Consider the following 16882-nt stretch of genomic DNA (forward strand, 5'->3'; position numbering starts at 1 on the left):
TGTGCCTTTACCGCACAGCCCACCACAAATGCATCCTAACCACGGATTACTTTACCACGCATGCCTTTACCACAAAATATTGTGGTACATGCATGAATGGTAAAGGGGTATGTGTGGCTAAGGTCATTACTACCGCACTTTCCCCCTGACCACCCCCACCCCTGCCCCATGCCGTCCCTTTAACTACCCCAACTCCTTCCACTGCCCTAAAACCTACTCCAACCCCTAACACTAAAAATGACCCAAACTACCCATTACCCTCCCACTGCCCTAAGGCTTAAAACCCTACACTCCCCCTACCCCCAACCCAACTATCCCTTAAACTACCTCAACCCCTTCCAATGCCCTAAATCCTACCCCGACACCCACCCTAAAAACAAATCTAACTACCAATTCCCCTTCCATTGCCCTAAGGCCTAAAACCCTACACCCTAACTTACACTACCACTACCCCCGCCTGTCCTCCCTTAAACTACCCCAACCCCTTCCACTGCCCTAAAACCTACCCAACCACCTCCCAGCCCTAAAAACTACCATTTCCCTCCCACTGCCCTAAGGCCTAAAACCCTACACTACCCAGCCCCCCCGCCCATGCTGTCTCTTAAACTACCCCAAACCCTTCCACTGCCCTAAAAACTAATCCAATTACCCAATTACCCTCTCACTGTCCTAAGGCCTTAAACCCTGCAACTTAACTTACATCACTCCACCCCCTGTCCTAAAACCAACCCAGACCTACACCCAGCCCTAAAAACTTCCCTAACTACCTATTTCCCTCACACTGCCCTAAGGCTTGGGAACCTGCACCCTAACTTACACTACCCCAACCCCCTGCCCATGTGCTGTCCCTTAAACTACCCCAACCCCTTCCACTGCCCTAAAACCTGGCCGACCCACTCCCAGCCCTTAAAAAAACCCAGCCCAACTCATGTCACCGCTGCATGTTCCTGCTTCTGTTTTCCTGCAGCTAGACTCCACACTGCATTGGCATATACGTTGTTAAGGCATGTGTGGTATAGCTTGCGTAGTTGGAACACTTGTGGTTCAGACCGTGGTGTTCCAGCTGTTTCCCCACTTCACTGTATAGATTTTACTCCATTGTACGCTACCCTGCTCCACTATACTCCACTGCACTCTATGCCACTCTACAATATTCCACTCTGCCACACTACACTCTACAATACTCTTCTCCATTCTACTGGATGACAATCCAGTGGATGACAACAATATGATTTGAACACGTTTTTATAAAAAATGTAAAAGTATTGAAATTACATGAAAAAATCTGAGGTTTGACAAAGACAACCAACACATGGAACCCCCACCAACCCCGGACACCCTGCAGCCAATGATTGACAGATGGACAGCCCTCACCACCGAAGACACAATAAAGTCAATCCACTCCGGGGCCCCCACAGACCTCTGCCCCCACCACATCTTCAACAGAGCCGCCGACACCATCGCACCCATGCTCCGCCACACCACCAACCACTCCCTGGCGACCGCTTTGTTCCCCGACGACTGGAAACAAACCAAGGTCAACCCCCTCCTGAAGAAACCCTCAGTGGACCCCACAGACCGATCTCCCTGCTCCCGTTCCTGGCGAAAGTCATCGAGAAAGCCATCAACAGCCAACTTGCTGCATTCGTCGAAGAGCACAACACCCTTGACTCCTCTCAATCTGGCTTCAGGAAAAAACACAGCACGGAAACCACCCTCCTTGCCGCAACATACGACATCCGCACCCTACTGGACAGCGGAGAAACCGTGGCCCTCATCCTCCTCGACCTCTCAGAGGCGTTTGACATGGTCTCCTACCGCACCCTAACACGCAGACTTCACGACGCAGGGATCCAGGACAAGGCCCTTGACTGGATCAGCTCCTATCTCTCTGGCAGAACGCAGTGGGTCAGACTTCCACATTTCCTCTCAGACCCCACACCAATCACCTGTGGAGTCCCTCAAGGATCCTCCCTCACCCCAACACTCTTCAATGGCGACATGGCACTGCTAGCCCCCATCGTCAAAGCCAACAGACTCAACATTGTGTCATAAGCAGATGACACCCAACGCATCCTCTCCCTAGCCAACGAACCCAACACCGCCAGAAACAACTTTCGAGAAGGCATGGAAGCCATCGCCAAATGGATGAAGAACAGCTGCCTTACAACTAAACACCAACAAGACAGAAGTACTCATCATAGGCCCAAACCCCATCGCCTGGAACAACACTTGGTGGCTACCTGCCCTCGGAAACCGGCCCACCCCCATGGACCACGCATCCAACCTGGGAATCATCCTAGACTCCGAGCTAAAAATAGACCGCCAGATCAACTCAGTCTCGTCCTCCTGCCTCCACACCCTCCGCCTCCTACGTAAGACCTTCAAATGGATCCCCTTGAACACAGAAAGACCGTCACTCACACCCTGGTCACCAGCAGACTGGACTACGGCAACGCACTCTACGCCGGAATAAACAAAAACCTCATCCATAAGCTACAGACATCCAGAACGCCACCGCAAGGCTGGCCCTCCCTCTGCCAAAACACTGCCACATCTCCCAGCACCTGCGCACACTGCACTGACTCCCCATCGTGGCAAGAGTCACCTTCAAGATGCTCACCCACGCACACAAGGCCCTCCACGACACAGGACCAGCATACCTGAACAGCCGACTCAATTTCCACGCACCCCAGAGGACTCTACGATCAGCCCAACTCTCCTATGCCGTGGTCCCTTGCACCAGCAAAACCAGATCAGGAGGCCACTCCTTCCTCGCAGCCAGGGCCTGGAACGCCCTTCGCTCCACCTCAGACAGACAGTGTCACTTCCCATCTTCGTAAGAAACCTCAAAACCTGGCTCTTCGATGGACCCCCTCCTTGATGGACTAGAGCCTGCAACCCCCCCATCCCCAGTGCCTTGAGGCCCTTACATGTGAGTAGTTGCGCTTAATAAACACCTGATTGAGGGATAAGTTATAGTAAGGAAAACTTTATTTATTCTTTCTATTCAAACCCAACTTAAATTAGAAAAACATTAGAAATTTTAAAGTTATAGTTATAACTTAAATTCATAATTTATGTACCACCTTCAAATTACTTTAATCACACATCTCCATACAGTGTTGTCACCTCACTCACGACACTACATTAACTGTAACTCACACCTTCTTGTTGCACTGGTTATACCCTTCCATATTACATCACTTATATTGCGTGAAATCATGGCATTCATAACAACACTTACACCATCTCAAATAAAATCATTTTTGAGAACACAGTGCATGGTAAAGTGTCAAGTTATAGTAAATGTAGTGTGGCGAGTGAGGTATAAAGTTTAATGTTGTAGTTAGGTGAAATGTTCAGTATCAAAGTAATGTTTTTAAATTAACACTGAAATTCATCAGCTACAGTTATCTCAAGTAACTATAACACATGCCATAAAGTAACTATAACTTGCGCTTCCCCCATATAGTTTTGTCATCAATATTTTTACTGCAAATGCTGCACTGATATTATCAATTATGTCATAGAAAATATCATGAGTGATGTCATATATGTGCTGTAATTAGCAGTGCATGGCAAGGGCACAAGTTATACCTACTTGATATAACTATAACTGGTGAATTTCTGTGCTTTTTAGAGCTTACAATGGTATGTTTTTACTGATCATTTCACCTGACTGTAACGTTATTTTAACCTTTGTTTTTTTAAACATTTCAAGTAATTATAATGTTATTTTAATCTTTGTTTTTTCTGTTAATTTCTAGGGATTCTTTTAACATAAAGATATATTTTATTTCCATACGTAAAGCCTTCGGTCGTGCGGAACAGGGTCTTGGCCGATGGCCAGGCCCTGCAGCCAGCACTCCCTTCCCCCGCCCAACCACCTATATATAAAACAGATCTAGCATCTTCTTCCAAAAATTTGCAATAATTTTAATCAAATATATATTTCAATAATACACACAATATATTAATATTGATTTCTTAAAACATTTTAAAATTATTATATTGATTCACATGTCTGCAATTCTTTCTTTGTACGTAGTTTTTATTTTTACATTATTATTACATTTTGTTAGGGTGCAGTGGCAGACTGTGTCAAATGCGGCCGATAGGTCGAGGAGGATGAGGGCAGCAGTTTCCCCGTTGTCGAGCAGGGACCTTATGTTATCGGTGGCTGCGATGAGGGCGGTCTCAGTGCTGTGGTTTGCTCGGAAACCGGACTGTGATGGGTCGAGGGAGCCATTTGCCTCGAGGAAGGCGGTTAGCTGTTTGTTAACGGTCTTCTCGATGACTTTTGCGGGGAAAGGGAGGAGCGAGATGGGGCGGAAGTTCTTGAGGTCTGTGGGGTCCGCTGTAGGTTTCGAGCTCTCCTGAAAGGTGGCAGATGCGAAGGAGATGTTGATGATGTTCCTGAGTTGGGGTGTGATGATGGAGTCGGCTTTGTTAAAGATGTGGTGTGGGCAGGGGTCGGCTGGGGAGCCGGAGTGGATGGTGTTCATCACGTGGGTGGTGTCTTCAGTGCTGACGGAGGTCCAGGTGCAGAGGGTGGTGGTGGCGGGCGTTGGTTCGGTGGTTGGGTGCGTGGTCTGGGCGCCAAAGCTGTTGTGTATGTCGGTGATCTTGTGGTGGAAGAACTAGGCGAGTGAGTTGCAGAGGTCTTGCAAGGGTGTGATGTCGTTGTTGCTGGTGCTGGGGTTGGAGAGCTCTTTAACGATGCTGAAGAATTCCTTTCTGTTGTGGGTGTCGTTGTCCAGTCGTTCTCTGAATGCTGTCCTTTTGGTGGTGCGGATCAGCTGGTGGTGTTTGCGGATGGCGTTCTTGAGGGCTATCATGTTTCTGTTGACTGGTGGTGGCGCCAGGCTTTCTCGAGGGTACGGCAGGATTTCTTGGAGTTTTTGAGGTCGTTGGTAAACCACGAGACTTTCTTGCTGCCGGGTCTGCTGGAAGGAATCTTCAGTGGTGCAAGGGCATCGGCGCAGTTGGTGAGCCACTGTGTGAGGTTTCGGGCTGCATCGTTGGAGTCCGTAGTGTTGGTGGGAGGGTTCTGGCTCAGGGAGGTGGTGAGCTGGTTGGCGGTGATCTTACTTCAGCATCTTCGGGGAGCCTGTTGCGGGTGGTGGTCGTCGTGGTTTTCTTGAAGTTGAAGTGGACGCAGCTGTGATCTGTCCAGTGTAGTCCGGTGGAGTAGCTGAAGGAGATGTGGTTGCTGGAGGAGAAGACTGGGTCAAGAGTGTGGCCGGCATAGTGGGTAGGGGTGTTCACCAGTTGCTTGAGTCTGAGGTTGGCGAGGTTGTCCAGCAGGGTGGTGGTGTTGTTGTCATTGTTGATTTCCAGGTGGAAGTTGAGGTCCCCTTGGAGGATGTAGTCTGAGGAGGTGAGGGCAAGCGGGCTGCAGAAGTCTGCGATGGCTTCGCTGAATTGTGTGCGTGGTCCTGGGGGTCTCTAGATGAGTACCTCTGAGGGTGGTCTTGGGGTCGGTGTGTATCTGGAAGAGAAGGTGCTCGGCGGCGGTTTCGTCGAAGTTGGTCGTGATGCGTATACATGAGTCCCCTCGCGGTCATCGCACGCCAACACAACCTCAACATCATCTCCTACGCCGATGACACCCAACTGATCCTATCACTCACCAGAGACCCTAACACTGCCAAAACCTGCATGAAGGAATGAAAGAAGTAGCCGAATGGATGAAGCACAGCCGTCTGAAACTGAACTCAGACAAAACCGAAGTCCTCATCCTAGGCACCTCTCCCTCCGCCTGGGATGACTCTTGGTGGCCAGAGGCCCTTGGAAAAGCACCCATCCCGACGGACCACGCACGGAACCTGGGCGTCATCCTGGATTCCTCACTCTCGATGAACAGACAAGTCAACGCCGTTTCTTCATCTTGCTTCAACATTCTTCGAATGCTCAAAAAAACATTTCGCTGGATCTCCACCGAAACTAGAAAAACGGTCACCCACGCACTGGTCACGAGCCGCCTGGACTACGGAAACACCCTATACGCCGGTACCACCGCAAAACTCCTGAAAAAACTCCAACGCATCCAGAATGCTTCAGCCAGTCTCATATTAGACATCCCGCGTAATGAACACATCTCTGGTCACCTGAAAAACCTCCACTGGCTTCCCGTCAATAAGAGGATTACTTTCCGGCTCCTAACCCACGCACACAAAGCACTTTACGAAATTGGACCCGAATGCCTCAACACGCGACTGTCCTTCTACATCCCCTCCCGCCAACTACGATCCTCCAACCAAGCCCTTGCCACTGTACCTCGCATCAACAAAACCACCATGGGAGGTAGATCCTTCTCCTACCTAGCAGCTAAAACCTGGAACTCACTTCCCACTCACCTTCGCCTTACTCAGAACCACCTAGCATTCAGAAAGCAACTCAAAACGTGGATATTCGACAAGTAATTCCCCACCCTTCCCCAAGCGCCTTGAGACCCTCTGGGTATGTAGCGCGCTATACAAATTTCCTGACTTGACTTGACTTGACGATGGCGATGCCTCCTCCGGTTTGGTTGATGCGGTCCCTCTGGGCGATCTTGTAGCCCTACCATGACATTAAAAAATATGTTGCCGATGTCTTAGCTCCTTCTAGGGAAATCACCAGAAACAAAATATATGTAATTAACCCCCCCCAGAGCATTATGGGATGCTTCTTGAAGGAGCAGTGAATAATAAATGAGCTACTGTGGCCAGTCAATTATTTACTTTTTGATGTTTTTTTCTGGGTTTCCCAGTCCCACCCGTGCCACGCACTGTTTCTTTCTAATGGAGGCTGCAGGGGAAACCCCACGGCCCCCGTTTTCCCACCGGCAAGCTGCAAGCTGCGCTATGGGGCCATGCAGGAGCGGCTGTTTGTTTTTTAATTTACAGGGTGCCGGATATTTACCAGGGCCCCCCTGAGCATTATTATTTTTGGGAGATGTGTGGGGAGCCCCAGGGCCAATGCGGCCCTAACAGCATTCTCATTTTTGCATTATAAAGTGGAATGCCCCGCTGCCCACCCAGGGCACACCACAACTGGTCTTGATATGTTTTTCTTTATTTTAAGTGGGGTGCCCACTCTGGGCACCGCACAGCTACTCACACATTAGGGGCTTAGGGCCCCACAGCGACTCCAACTCCACTACTTGCACCCATTACAGGTGCAGTCGGAGCCAGCATTGCTCCAGTCTTGCAGGAGCAGTTTTCTTTTGCTTCTCCATTGTGGGAGCAATTCAAATAATGTCTCTGCCTGAGCGTGGGGGCAGGGAAATGCTTTTTCTTCCACCAGGCTTAAGCAGCTTTGTGTACCCGTTGGTGGGAGAACAGTTGCACTTTCCCTGCCTGTTTGGGAACCCAGGACACCGACACTGTGCGGGCCACTGGGATAGAGTCCCCGGAACCATTGTATAGCCCAGCAGGAGCGACTGGCATGGCTTGCAGGTGGCGGGGCGGGTCGCAATGGAAACATTTTTTTAACTTACCTTGCTGCCGGATCCCGCATCTCTGCTCCTGCTCTCCTGCCTTCGACTCCAGGAACAGGAAGCAGGCAGCCAGGCTTTCTCCTAAGCCAATCACAATGATGCACTGCAGCTTTGTGATTGGTCTGAGCTCCATGACATAGTTCTCTGCCAGGGGCTGGAGAGGTAGGCATGTTCACCACACAGTCTGTAATGCAGCCTGCCTGGAGAACAGGGAAGTGTGCATGACTGTTTTGGCTGGCCCGAGAGGGCTGACCAAACAGTCATTGGGCACTTAGGAGTGGGCAAACCACTCCTACCATGCTCTGCATCCCCGCCCGCCCCCTAATACAAAGCTGCTGCAGCAGGAGGACAAAACAAAATGATAATAACATTACGTTATTATCATTTTCTTTTTTCTTTCTTTTACTGCTGCAGAGCAGTGGGGCGCTGCTCTTCTGCCTTAACGGATCATTCGCCACTGTGTCTCAGGGAGGGGAGCCATGCAGTCCATATCCTTCACTTAAAACACAGACCCAGTGGATGGGGGCCCCTGGCCCTCTCCGGGATTAGGAAAGGGAACAGCGCGGCCCTATCCCCTTCAGTAGTTCTCCCAGGTCACATGGAGGCTTGGGGAGAGGGACCATGTGTGCCCTCCCCCGTACCATGGCTCATTCCAGAAGGGGGGTATCCAAACTGTTGGAATCCCACACTTTTTTTCACCGTGCATTCACAACTCCTGTGCGACTTCATTATAAAAAAATGTAAAAATAATTTTTTACTCCAGGCCTAGAGTGTCAGGGTATCCCTACCCCGCCACCTTTGTTGTCTCCAGTGTGTTTTTTCTTAAGACTTGGGACTGAGTCCTGAGTCCCAAGATGGTTCCCACCAATTCCTTGTTGAGTTGGTGACAGACAATCAGATCTTAGGATAACATCTGTCGGCTAGATAGATCCTCACCAACTTAATATATCCAATTTTTTTTAACCTTAACTTTTCCAAAACTGTTAAAAGGATGTACAATAAAAATAAAAACACTCTTTTTTGGTGACGATCTAGCATTCTGCCAAATTTGATGTAAATCCGTTCACCAGCTTGGGCTGTAGCTGTGTCTAAATTTCATATGGAAAAATGATGGCGGGGGGATACGTTTTGAGACCCCCTTTTTTCTCGGCCACTACTTGACAGATCCTCCCCAAAGTTTCTATGTGTAAACAATTCAAAAGCTAGCACATTTTTGGACAGTTTTGTGCACAATCTTCAAATGGTGCCAAAGTTATTAGCAACTCAAAAAAAAGCATCTCCCATGGAAACACTATCCTAACTAAAACTACCCAGAGGTGACCAACACATATATAATGTTTTTTAATTTCCTGCCTCTGTTGTTTTCTATAAGGCTGTGCTGCAGTACCAGTAGTTGGCCATGTATGGTACTTACTCCACGGTTAGGCTGGAGTATACTTACCCTGTCTTGACCATGTTAGGGTTGTATAAACTTTAGAAGAGTATTTAAAAGTTGTATCTAATTGCTAACATATCTGGTTTATTTCCTAAACGCATTTATTCAAGAAAGTAGTTTACTTCCATCTTGTAATTCAACGTATTTTGTGAAGTACCTCTGAAGGAACATTGTTTTTCTGCTATGACAGTCTTAAAGGGGCATTGGAAAAAAAGTCAGAAGTTTGGTTCATGCAGTGCACATACTTCCCCTCTTAGCACTGCTGGATTACCACAATCACAAACTTATCATAGCTTTGGACGTGGGTTGCTAAGACCTCTGATATGATAATTTGTTAAAGAAGAAACATGGTCCTCTTGTCACTGTACCAATCTTTTTCTTTTCAGAGAGGAACCCTCCAGTACCAAATGTTGTCTATCGCAGAACATTCCAAGCCTGGCTCTGTGGTGGGGAACGTCAGTGGCGCAGTGGATTCAGATGAGGGTTCAAATGCCATAGTTTATTACTTCATTGCAGGTACAATTGCCGCAGAGGTCGTTTCGCAAACTGCTCTTTATAGTGTATATCGAAATATTGATCAATCATAAACACAGTGAGCAGCTTAGTAACCATGTAACTCATGACAATAGCCTTTGCCCATCTAGGGTGGTAGGCAAGTTTATATGCCTATCGTTCATTCCACATGAGCTCAGCTACACAGACGCAGAGACACAATCATTGTATACACCTAGGATCACCCATTGTACCACAACCCTTCTCACACAGGGCACCATCACAAATCACATCCCTTTAACCACACACACTTCTAAATGAATGTAAAGCACATGCGCTCTTCGCCTCGCTGGCCTTCCTTCCCCACACGTGTGACACCAACATGCTTTGCACTTAAGCCGCACTGAAACTGAGCCCTCTTACAACAAAGCCCCCCCCCCCACCCCCTGTTTAGCCAGTCTCCAAACTTCAACTAACTGTCTGCATGTACTTTTTTGTACTGGAGGCAAAACTTGAACGAAATGTGAATATTATTCTCTGATTTAAAAAAGGTGTCAATTGCAAACACATTTTTAAAATTCTAAGCGATCCTTGGAATATTTCAGGCCAATCATATACAGGTATCGTCTATCACTCCTTGAAGATCAAATGTGCATATTGAGAATATGGTCAAGCCTCCTATAAAATGCGGGCAGCCTGTACAGTTTTATAGCCTAACGTTCAAAGCTCTGGTCATGGTTCTTGCAGCCACCGAGATTACAGTACCAACCAACATATAAACAAAAAAACACAGACCACTCGACAGCATCAGATGAGCTTCTGTTTTTGCTGCAGACTTTAAACTCTCTGAGTGCTTTGTTTCATCTAGCTCCTTAAATGGCACCCACAGTACTATCACGCCCCATGATTGCAAATCAGTTACAATTTCACAATTGTGGACAATCACTCATTCTCTCTTTTCCCCATGCACCAACCCTAGACCCAATCTTTAGCCAAAATCTCTTCTATTTCGCTGTCTGTGCACTCCTCCTCCGTTGCATCACCATATTTTAGTTATGAACGTGCAATGTAGACAAAGCAGTGAGAATATTTCATGCAGCAAGTTCCATATCTCATGTTTGAGATCTTAGTAGGGCAATAGCTGCTAGACGCAGATTCCTTACCTTATAATTATCCCCAGGCACTTTGGTAGAGGTCATCAAGCGACTCCATAACAACGGCATCCACCCGATGTGACATCATCAGAGTCCATATAAGCCCTCCCCTGACTCTCTGACGTCAGTTTCTTCCTTCCGGCGCTTCCACACTGATCCAGAGTGCTGTACCTCTTGCCATTTTGGCCTACCACCACAGAAAAAAGCTTTTTCTAAAGATTTTCAAGGTCTACTATGGCCCGCACCCTCATCCTATTTGCATTTGGTGTCTAGGCGGGCACCTTGAGTCCAAACTGTGTGGCGCGTGTCTTCAGCTTCAGTCATCAACATTGCAGGAGCACCACATGATGCTGTTGGCGATGCATCGGTTGCGATCCTCTTCTTCCTCTGAGGACCTCTCAAGGGCCAACTCCCTGCATCGTTCGTCCTCACAGTCACCTGGTAAGTATTGCCATTGACGGTCGGCACCGTACTCTTCCCCAACTTTACAGTGAACAAGCGGTGTCCATGACTCACCTCCTATTACTCCAATTTTGGAGTTGCAGCAAGAATGTGGACCACACCTTCCGGTATTTCCCTGGCTCAGATGAGAAAATACTGTCTTTCCCTCCATGCCATTTTTGGGTCTCAACCTCCTTCTGGTGCGCTTCTTGGCCATGGAAAGGGCGGGTCATCCCTCATTGTCAATGGGGCCCTCTGAATCCGTGATCGACTCCGTCTCAGCTCTGATGCACAGCCCTTTGGGGTTCCCACCTGTGACACCTGTGTTGGATCTGACAGTGCCCACCTTGGCATCACCGGCATTGATTGCCACTTCTTTGTCTCCCCTTCCTGAGGCCGAGTTGTCATCTTCTCTGCGCCAATAGGGAACAGAGTTAGTGGATCAGTCCTCCATTTTCAGAGGAGCCCCCTACTATTTTCTCCTTGACACATTGGTATTTTGGTGATGTGGGTGATCACATTACTGAGCCTCCGTAGGAGTTTCATTGGATTTCTGCCCTCCTTGGTGATGCTCGTGGTCTTGATCCTTCCCCATCCTCTGGCCTATTTTCACTTCCTCATCTAGCTTCGGAGGCTAGCTCGGCTTTTGCTCAGATTTTGTGATTAGTTGACGTAGTTCGGGGGCTGCAGCTTTCCGCAGTGGAAATGGCCTTTTATCCTATACTTTGGGTGCACCAAAGGGGCCCGCTGAGTTCTAACCCTGCACTTTTCAATCAGTGACACGATCTTTAATATTCTGTTGGGCTCTTGGGCTAGACCCGTTTCAGGGTGCCTCAGTGGACCGTTCTATAGCTCAGAGGCACCATCCTGCCCCTGGAGACGTGCACTGCTTTTTCCCGTCAGCCTACTCTAAACGGTTTTGTGGTTCAGGCTGTTACAGCCTCCTCCAACATCGCCGCCATGCCTGACATCCCTCCTGACAGGGAGTCTAAATGTGTGGATGCTTTGGGTCGATATATATCTTTTCTGCTACCAGCTCCGCCTTGCGGTCCCTTAACACAGCTTGTGTTTTTGTCAGTTTTTCTGTGCTGTGTGATTTGGTATTCGGTGTCACGCCTTCTCCCCTCCATCCCTGATGACTCTCAGGACACTCTTTCTCAGCTGATCCAGCATTGCCATCAGACTGCTACAATATTGATTCTTTGTGGTATGGATACCACAGATTCTGTCGGACGGGCATCTTCTTGTTGCAGCCAAATTGCTGTGCACATGCCCCTCACCTGCCACTTGTTGCTACTCCCAGAATCTTTGAAGGTGTCCGTCATATGACTGGACGCCTTGGATTTGTATAACCCACAACCTTCAATGATGAAAGGGGTCTGGCAGTAGTGTTTCAGGCACTCCAAAATAGATGAATTTCACACAAGCCCCCCTTAGATGCCGAATTCATGGTGGGTGCGTTCATAGGCGGGGGTGAGTCTGCTTTTATTACACAACAACTACGAACCAATTTGGGACACTCATAGCGCAATTAAATGACTTTGTTTATTGCAGGTATGTTTCGGCGTTATGCCTTCTTCTTGAGGGCAGTCACAACATTCTAAAACTTGCACAGTCTTTGGCTCATTTCACAATTAACGTTTATTTCCATTGGTAGAATTCTAAACAATAGGCAAGCAGTAATGTTCTTCCCTGATTTTTTATGGCCCCCACAAGTGAGTATGCTGTGTTGACAGACACATTGGGCTGATTCACAAAGGCAATCTGAGACTAAAGTCAAACTTTACGACTTTTGGTATTCGCAGAGGTCATTTACGAGTCATATCTTTATGTTCGCAGTCAGCCCTGAATCTCTGGCTGAAGCCGTACTCTCCGGATGAAGCTGTACTGTCCGGCTCAGGCCGTAATCTCTGCACCCGGGCCAGAATCTCCAGCTTGGGCCAGATGAAGTCTAATCAATGGGCCGGAATACCATTTTTACAAAAAGGAACATTAGGAATGTGAGATAGATGGTGGAGCAGGTCGTGAAAATCAGTGTGGGCAGAGAAAAGAGTGTGGCCAGACATTACATCACATCCCAGAAAAGTTTGTTCCTTTGCATCATGGTACATGCAGTCCACAATTTGCGCTCCTCTCACTGTTGACTGTACAGTTTACAGCTGGAGAGTACAGCTTCAGCGAGAGATTCCGGCCCAACTACGGACGCAAGGATAAGACGTAAATGACATCTGTGAGTACCAAAAGTCGTAAGGTAGAATTTTGTCTCAGTATGCCTCCTCTGGGATGGTATTGCTTGGGTATCCATTCTAAATTAAGGAATCTGCGGCTAGATGTCTCTATTAGATGAATAAGTTATTTACTTTTGGTAACACCTCATCTTGTAGAGACTAGATCTAGCCGCAGTTCCCTTATCCACCCACCCATCCTTCCTGCTTTTCAAACTGGTTCTCCTTTTTCTCCCAGATCCCTTCTATGCACCTTTGTGCTTTCGTAGCTAAAAAAATATTTGTCTGGGTCACACCAAACAACCGCTGATATAAACGTGTCTTTCAAAAAGAAGATTATTTTTGGGCACACTGTTTTCATGGCAGTTTCTATACTTGGCTCTGAATTTTAGCTCAGAAAGTAGTAGTTGAAGAAACTAACGTCAGGGTGTCAGGGGAGGGCTTATATGGACTTTGACAATGTCACATCCTGTGCACGACATTGTTACAGATATGCTTGATGCCCTCTACTGACGCTCAGAGGTACTGAAGTAGAAATAATCCGGATCCAGTCTGGAGCCTGGGGATGATTCTTAGGTAACAAATCTGTGTCTAGATCTAGTCTCTACCACATAAGGCATTACAGACGGTGAGTAACTTATTCTTTTGCACATCAATTAACACCACCTTTGAATGTGTCTTCGCAGAAAACTCTGTTAAAATGTAATGCACCTCATTTTTATTAATGTACCAGCTGGCAACGCAGAGAAGAATTTCAGACTCACTCCAGATGGAAAACTGACAGTGTTGAAGGACTTAGACCGGGAGATGCAGCTTTACTATTCCATCATAGTTAAAGCTTCAAGCAACAGGACCTGGTCAGTAAGCAGAAGCTCAAAATCTGGAAGGATCCAGAGCATTGATCCCAGTATGGACTCTACTTTCCAAGAAGTACGGATCTATCTAGAAGATATCAATGACCAGCCACCTCGTTTCACCAAGACAGAATACACTGCAGGTAAGAGACTGTTTCAATATCTTGGTCTTTCTGAATAATGGGAAGGCATTTTTCTAACATTCAATGAAAACAGTGCCTATTAACGATCATCAGTGCTGTCTGTGTTTTTTTTCTGGCATGATTGTACGCCATCAATTTTTTGTACTTTCCTATTTCTTTCCACAAGCACTACTACTGCTCCAATGTATTTCTTCCCATTGTCTAGCTATTGGAGTAACTTGAAATCAACCAAGATTCTTGTTTGATTGTTGTATATAGGTTCACCTTTTCTTGGAGTTATTATTCCATATACTGCCCTCATTGCAGTAAGCCATTCTCAAACCATTTTCCTTGGTCAAGTATCTTTTTTGTCCACAAGCCAATGCTTTCATCTGGTTATCCAAGTATACCCATTAAAGACTTGCATGTTTCATGAATTTTCTCGCCTTCATTGTGAATGCAGACTATATGTTAATTCACCCTAGCCATGTGAACAGCAATTTTATTTTAGTTTTCTTTCTCTCCATATGTTCTTCAGTGAGACACGCAAAATTATTTGACATACTTTTGATGGGGTTTTACCAACATATGGTTAATATTAGTACCACAAATTATGTTTCTGATGTTAGAGGGATTTGCTACACATAATAGCATTTCTCTGATTACTGATGCTTCTTTGCAACTGTCTTTGGGCCCAGTGCTCCTTATTCTACTATTCATTTGGTTTTTTGACCTCCAAATGTTATATTCTGTCATGTTATGTTTACCTGTTTTGTTGCTGTATGTTATGTTTTGCTGTTTTACGTCCACTTATTTTGTTATGGTTGCATAGTTTTTGCTATGGTTTCTTATATCTTCTCATTAAGCAGTTCTATTCATCTACACGTGTGGGAAATGTTAGGTTTTGTGCCCTTATGGAACCTTTTGTTGTTATGCTTACTAATTTGATGTTATATTTGCTTTTGCTGGCTGACAGAGCATACTTGTTCAACTGGTCTTCGTGCAATAAACACACTTCATGTCCATAATGTAGAGTAAAAGGCCATTAATTGGACATGGTTGCAAACACTTAATTTGAATTTTAATGAACATTTAAGTAATAACATCAAAACATAATTACAACACTACCATACCTCCCTTAACCAGTCACACCTCATGTCAAGCCCTCATGCCTTATTGTTTCATTCTTCCCTTTTCCACTCACTGAGCTCCTGCCAAATATACAGACTCTCCTTCATTTTTCCTACAAACGCCCTCCACTGAAACTCTTTTCCTGCTCGACGAAATCTCGCACACCGTATTTTATCACCTGTACTCTGTTCTTCCCCCCCAGAGGTGGATGGTAATGCCCACATGTGACTCTCCAACACCCAAGATACCCCCAAACAGAAAAACCCTGGAGGGCATTTTCCCATCAGCAGTAATCTCTCCTTAACCATATGCTCTCATTCCACAATCGGCTCACCACATCCCTCATCTCCATCATGTAATACACATAAGACATGCCCCAGAAAAATTTGCTTTGATGACCCCAAATCCCTCTACATATGTAGCAGCGTCACACCTGATAACTGGACCAGATTGATTTTGCTCAAATGAATCAGGAGAATGTCCGGTCAACCCCTCTGTGGAACCAGTCTCATCAATCATGGCAACAAGTTACCCCAAAGCATCCCTCCTTTAATCCACCATAGCAGCGCATGCCGGCTGCTGTCTAGTCCCAGGTTCTGTCTGTATTCTTACTGGTCCGCATACTTCGATGCCCAGCTCACAAAAGAATGTCCCATAACATAGGTCAGCGTCTTGGTCCGTGGACTGCTCACGCACTCTGAATTTAGAAGAAAAGGCAATTAGTGCTGGTGACACACCGAAATCCACCACCCGCCCCTGCAGAAAATGTTCCCTTTACTTCCTTGCATAGCTCTTGCAGCATCACCATCTCCACCTGCCAATCTGAAGAATCTGACCCCACTCCCACCCCAAGCGCACCGTTGCTGCCCGAATTTGAAAGGAATGAGTCACTAAAACAACTGGATCCTTCCCCAGCCTGTGCAGAGCCACACGTAGGCCCACCAACAGCTGAAAGGCCGTCACCCTTCTGCCCTCCTCATGGCAAAAAAATACCCTCTATTGCCGACCAGGCCACAGCAGAAAAACTGCACCATTGCTGCATTGCGCAACCATCCAAACTACCTCCTTCAAACAACCATAACCACTTCCCTCTACCTTGCTGAACCATCCTAAAACACCACAGCATAATGTCTAAACTTCCAGGGTCCAGGCGCACTTCTTCATGCAGCAGCCCGACTCCCGTGCAGACCTCAAAAGCTCAGACACCCGAAATGCCCCCCCCCAAAAAAATCAACATTTTGCTGAGTCGGAAAACAGACACCTCAAAAAGATCATAACAACAGGCAGGCAACACCTGCCGCAATTCTTGCAACAATTCAAAGATAATCGCAACACATAATGCTGGCTTCCCTTCACCCCGTTCCTTACCCCAACCTTTTGAAACCAAGCCCAATATCTCATACCTGGCAGGGTCAAAACGCCAGTACAACTTGCCATAGAATGAAACCACCACCAACATGCCCGCAATAGTCATGGGCGATAAACCTTTATCAATGCAGAACAAAACAAAACACAACACTTCCATTGCCTGTTGCTCCAGTG

The 16882-nt window shown here is 46.9% G+C and overlaps 1 protein-coding gene across 1 annotated transcript in view; it reads left to right on the forward strand.

The window, feature by feature from the left end:
- Positions 1 to 16882, forward strand: part of CDH23 (cadherin related 23) — a 2828172-nt gene that overhangs the window by 2578572 nt on the left and 232718 nt on the right. Inside the window, exons 57-58 of the mRNA XM_086919477.1 lie at positions 9308 to 9437; positions 13967 to 14230. Of these exons, the coding sequence (XP_086775603.1) occupies positions 9308 to 9437; positions 13967 to 14230 (394 nt within the window). The remainder of the gene's footprint in view (positions 1 to 9307; positions 9438 to 13966; positions 14231 to 16882) is intronic.

The sequence above is a fragment of the Lissotriton vulgaris genome, chromosome 5 (assembly GCF_964263255.1).
Source record: "Lissotriton vulgaris chromosome 5, aLisVul1.2, whole genome shotgun sequence".
Classification (NCBI taxonomy): domain Eukaryota; kingdom Metazoa; phylum Chordata; class Amphibia; order Caudata; family Salamandridae; genus Lissotriton; species Lissotriton vulgaris.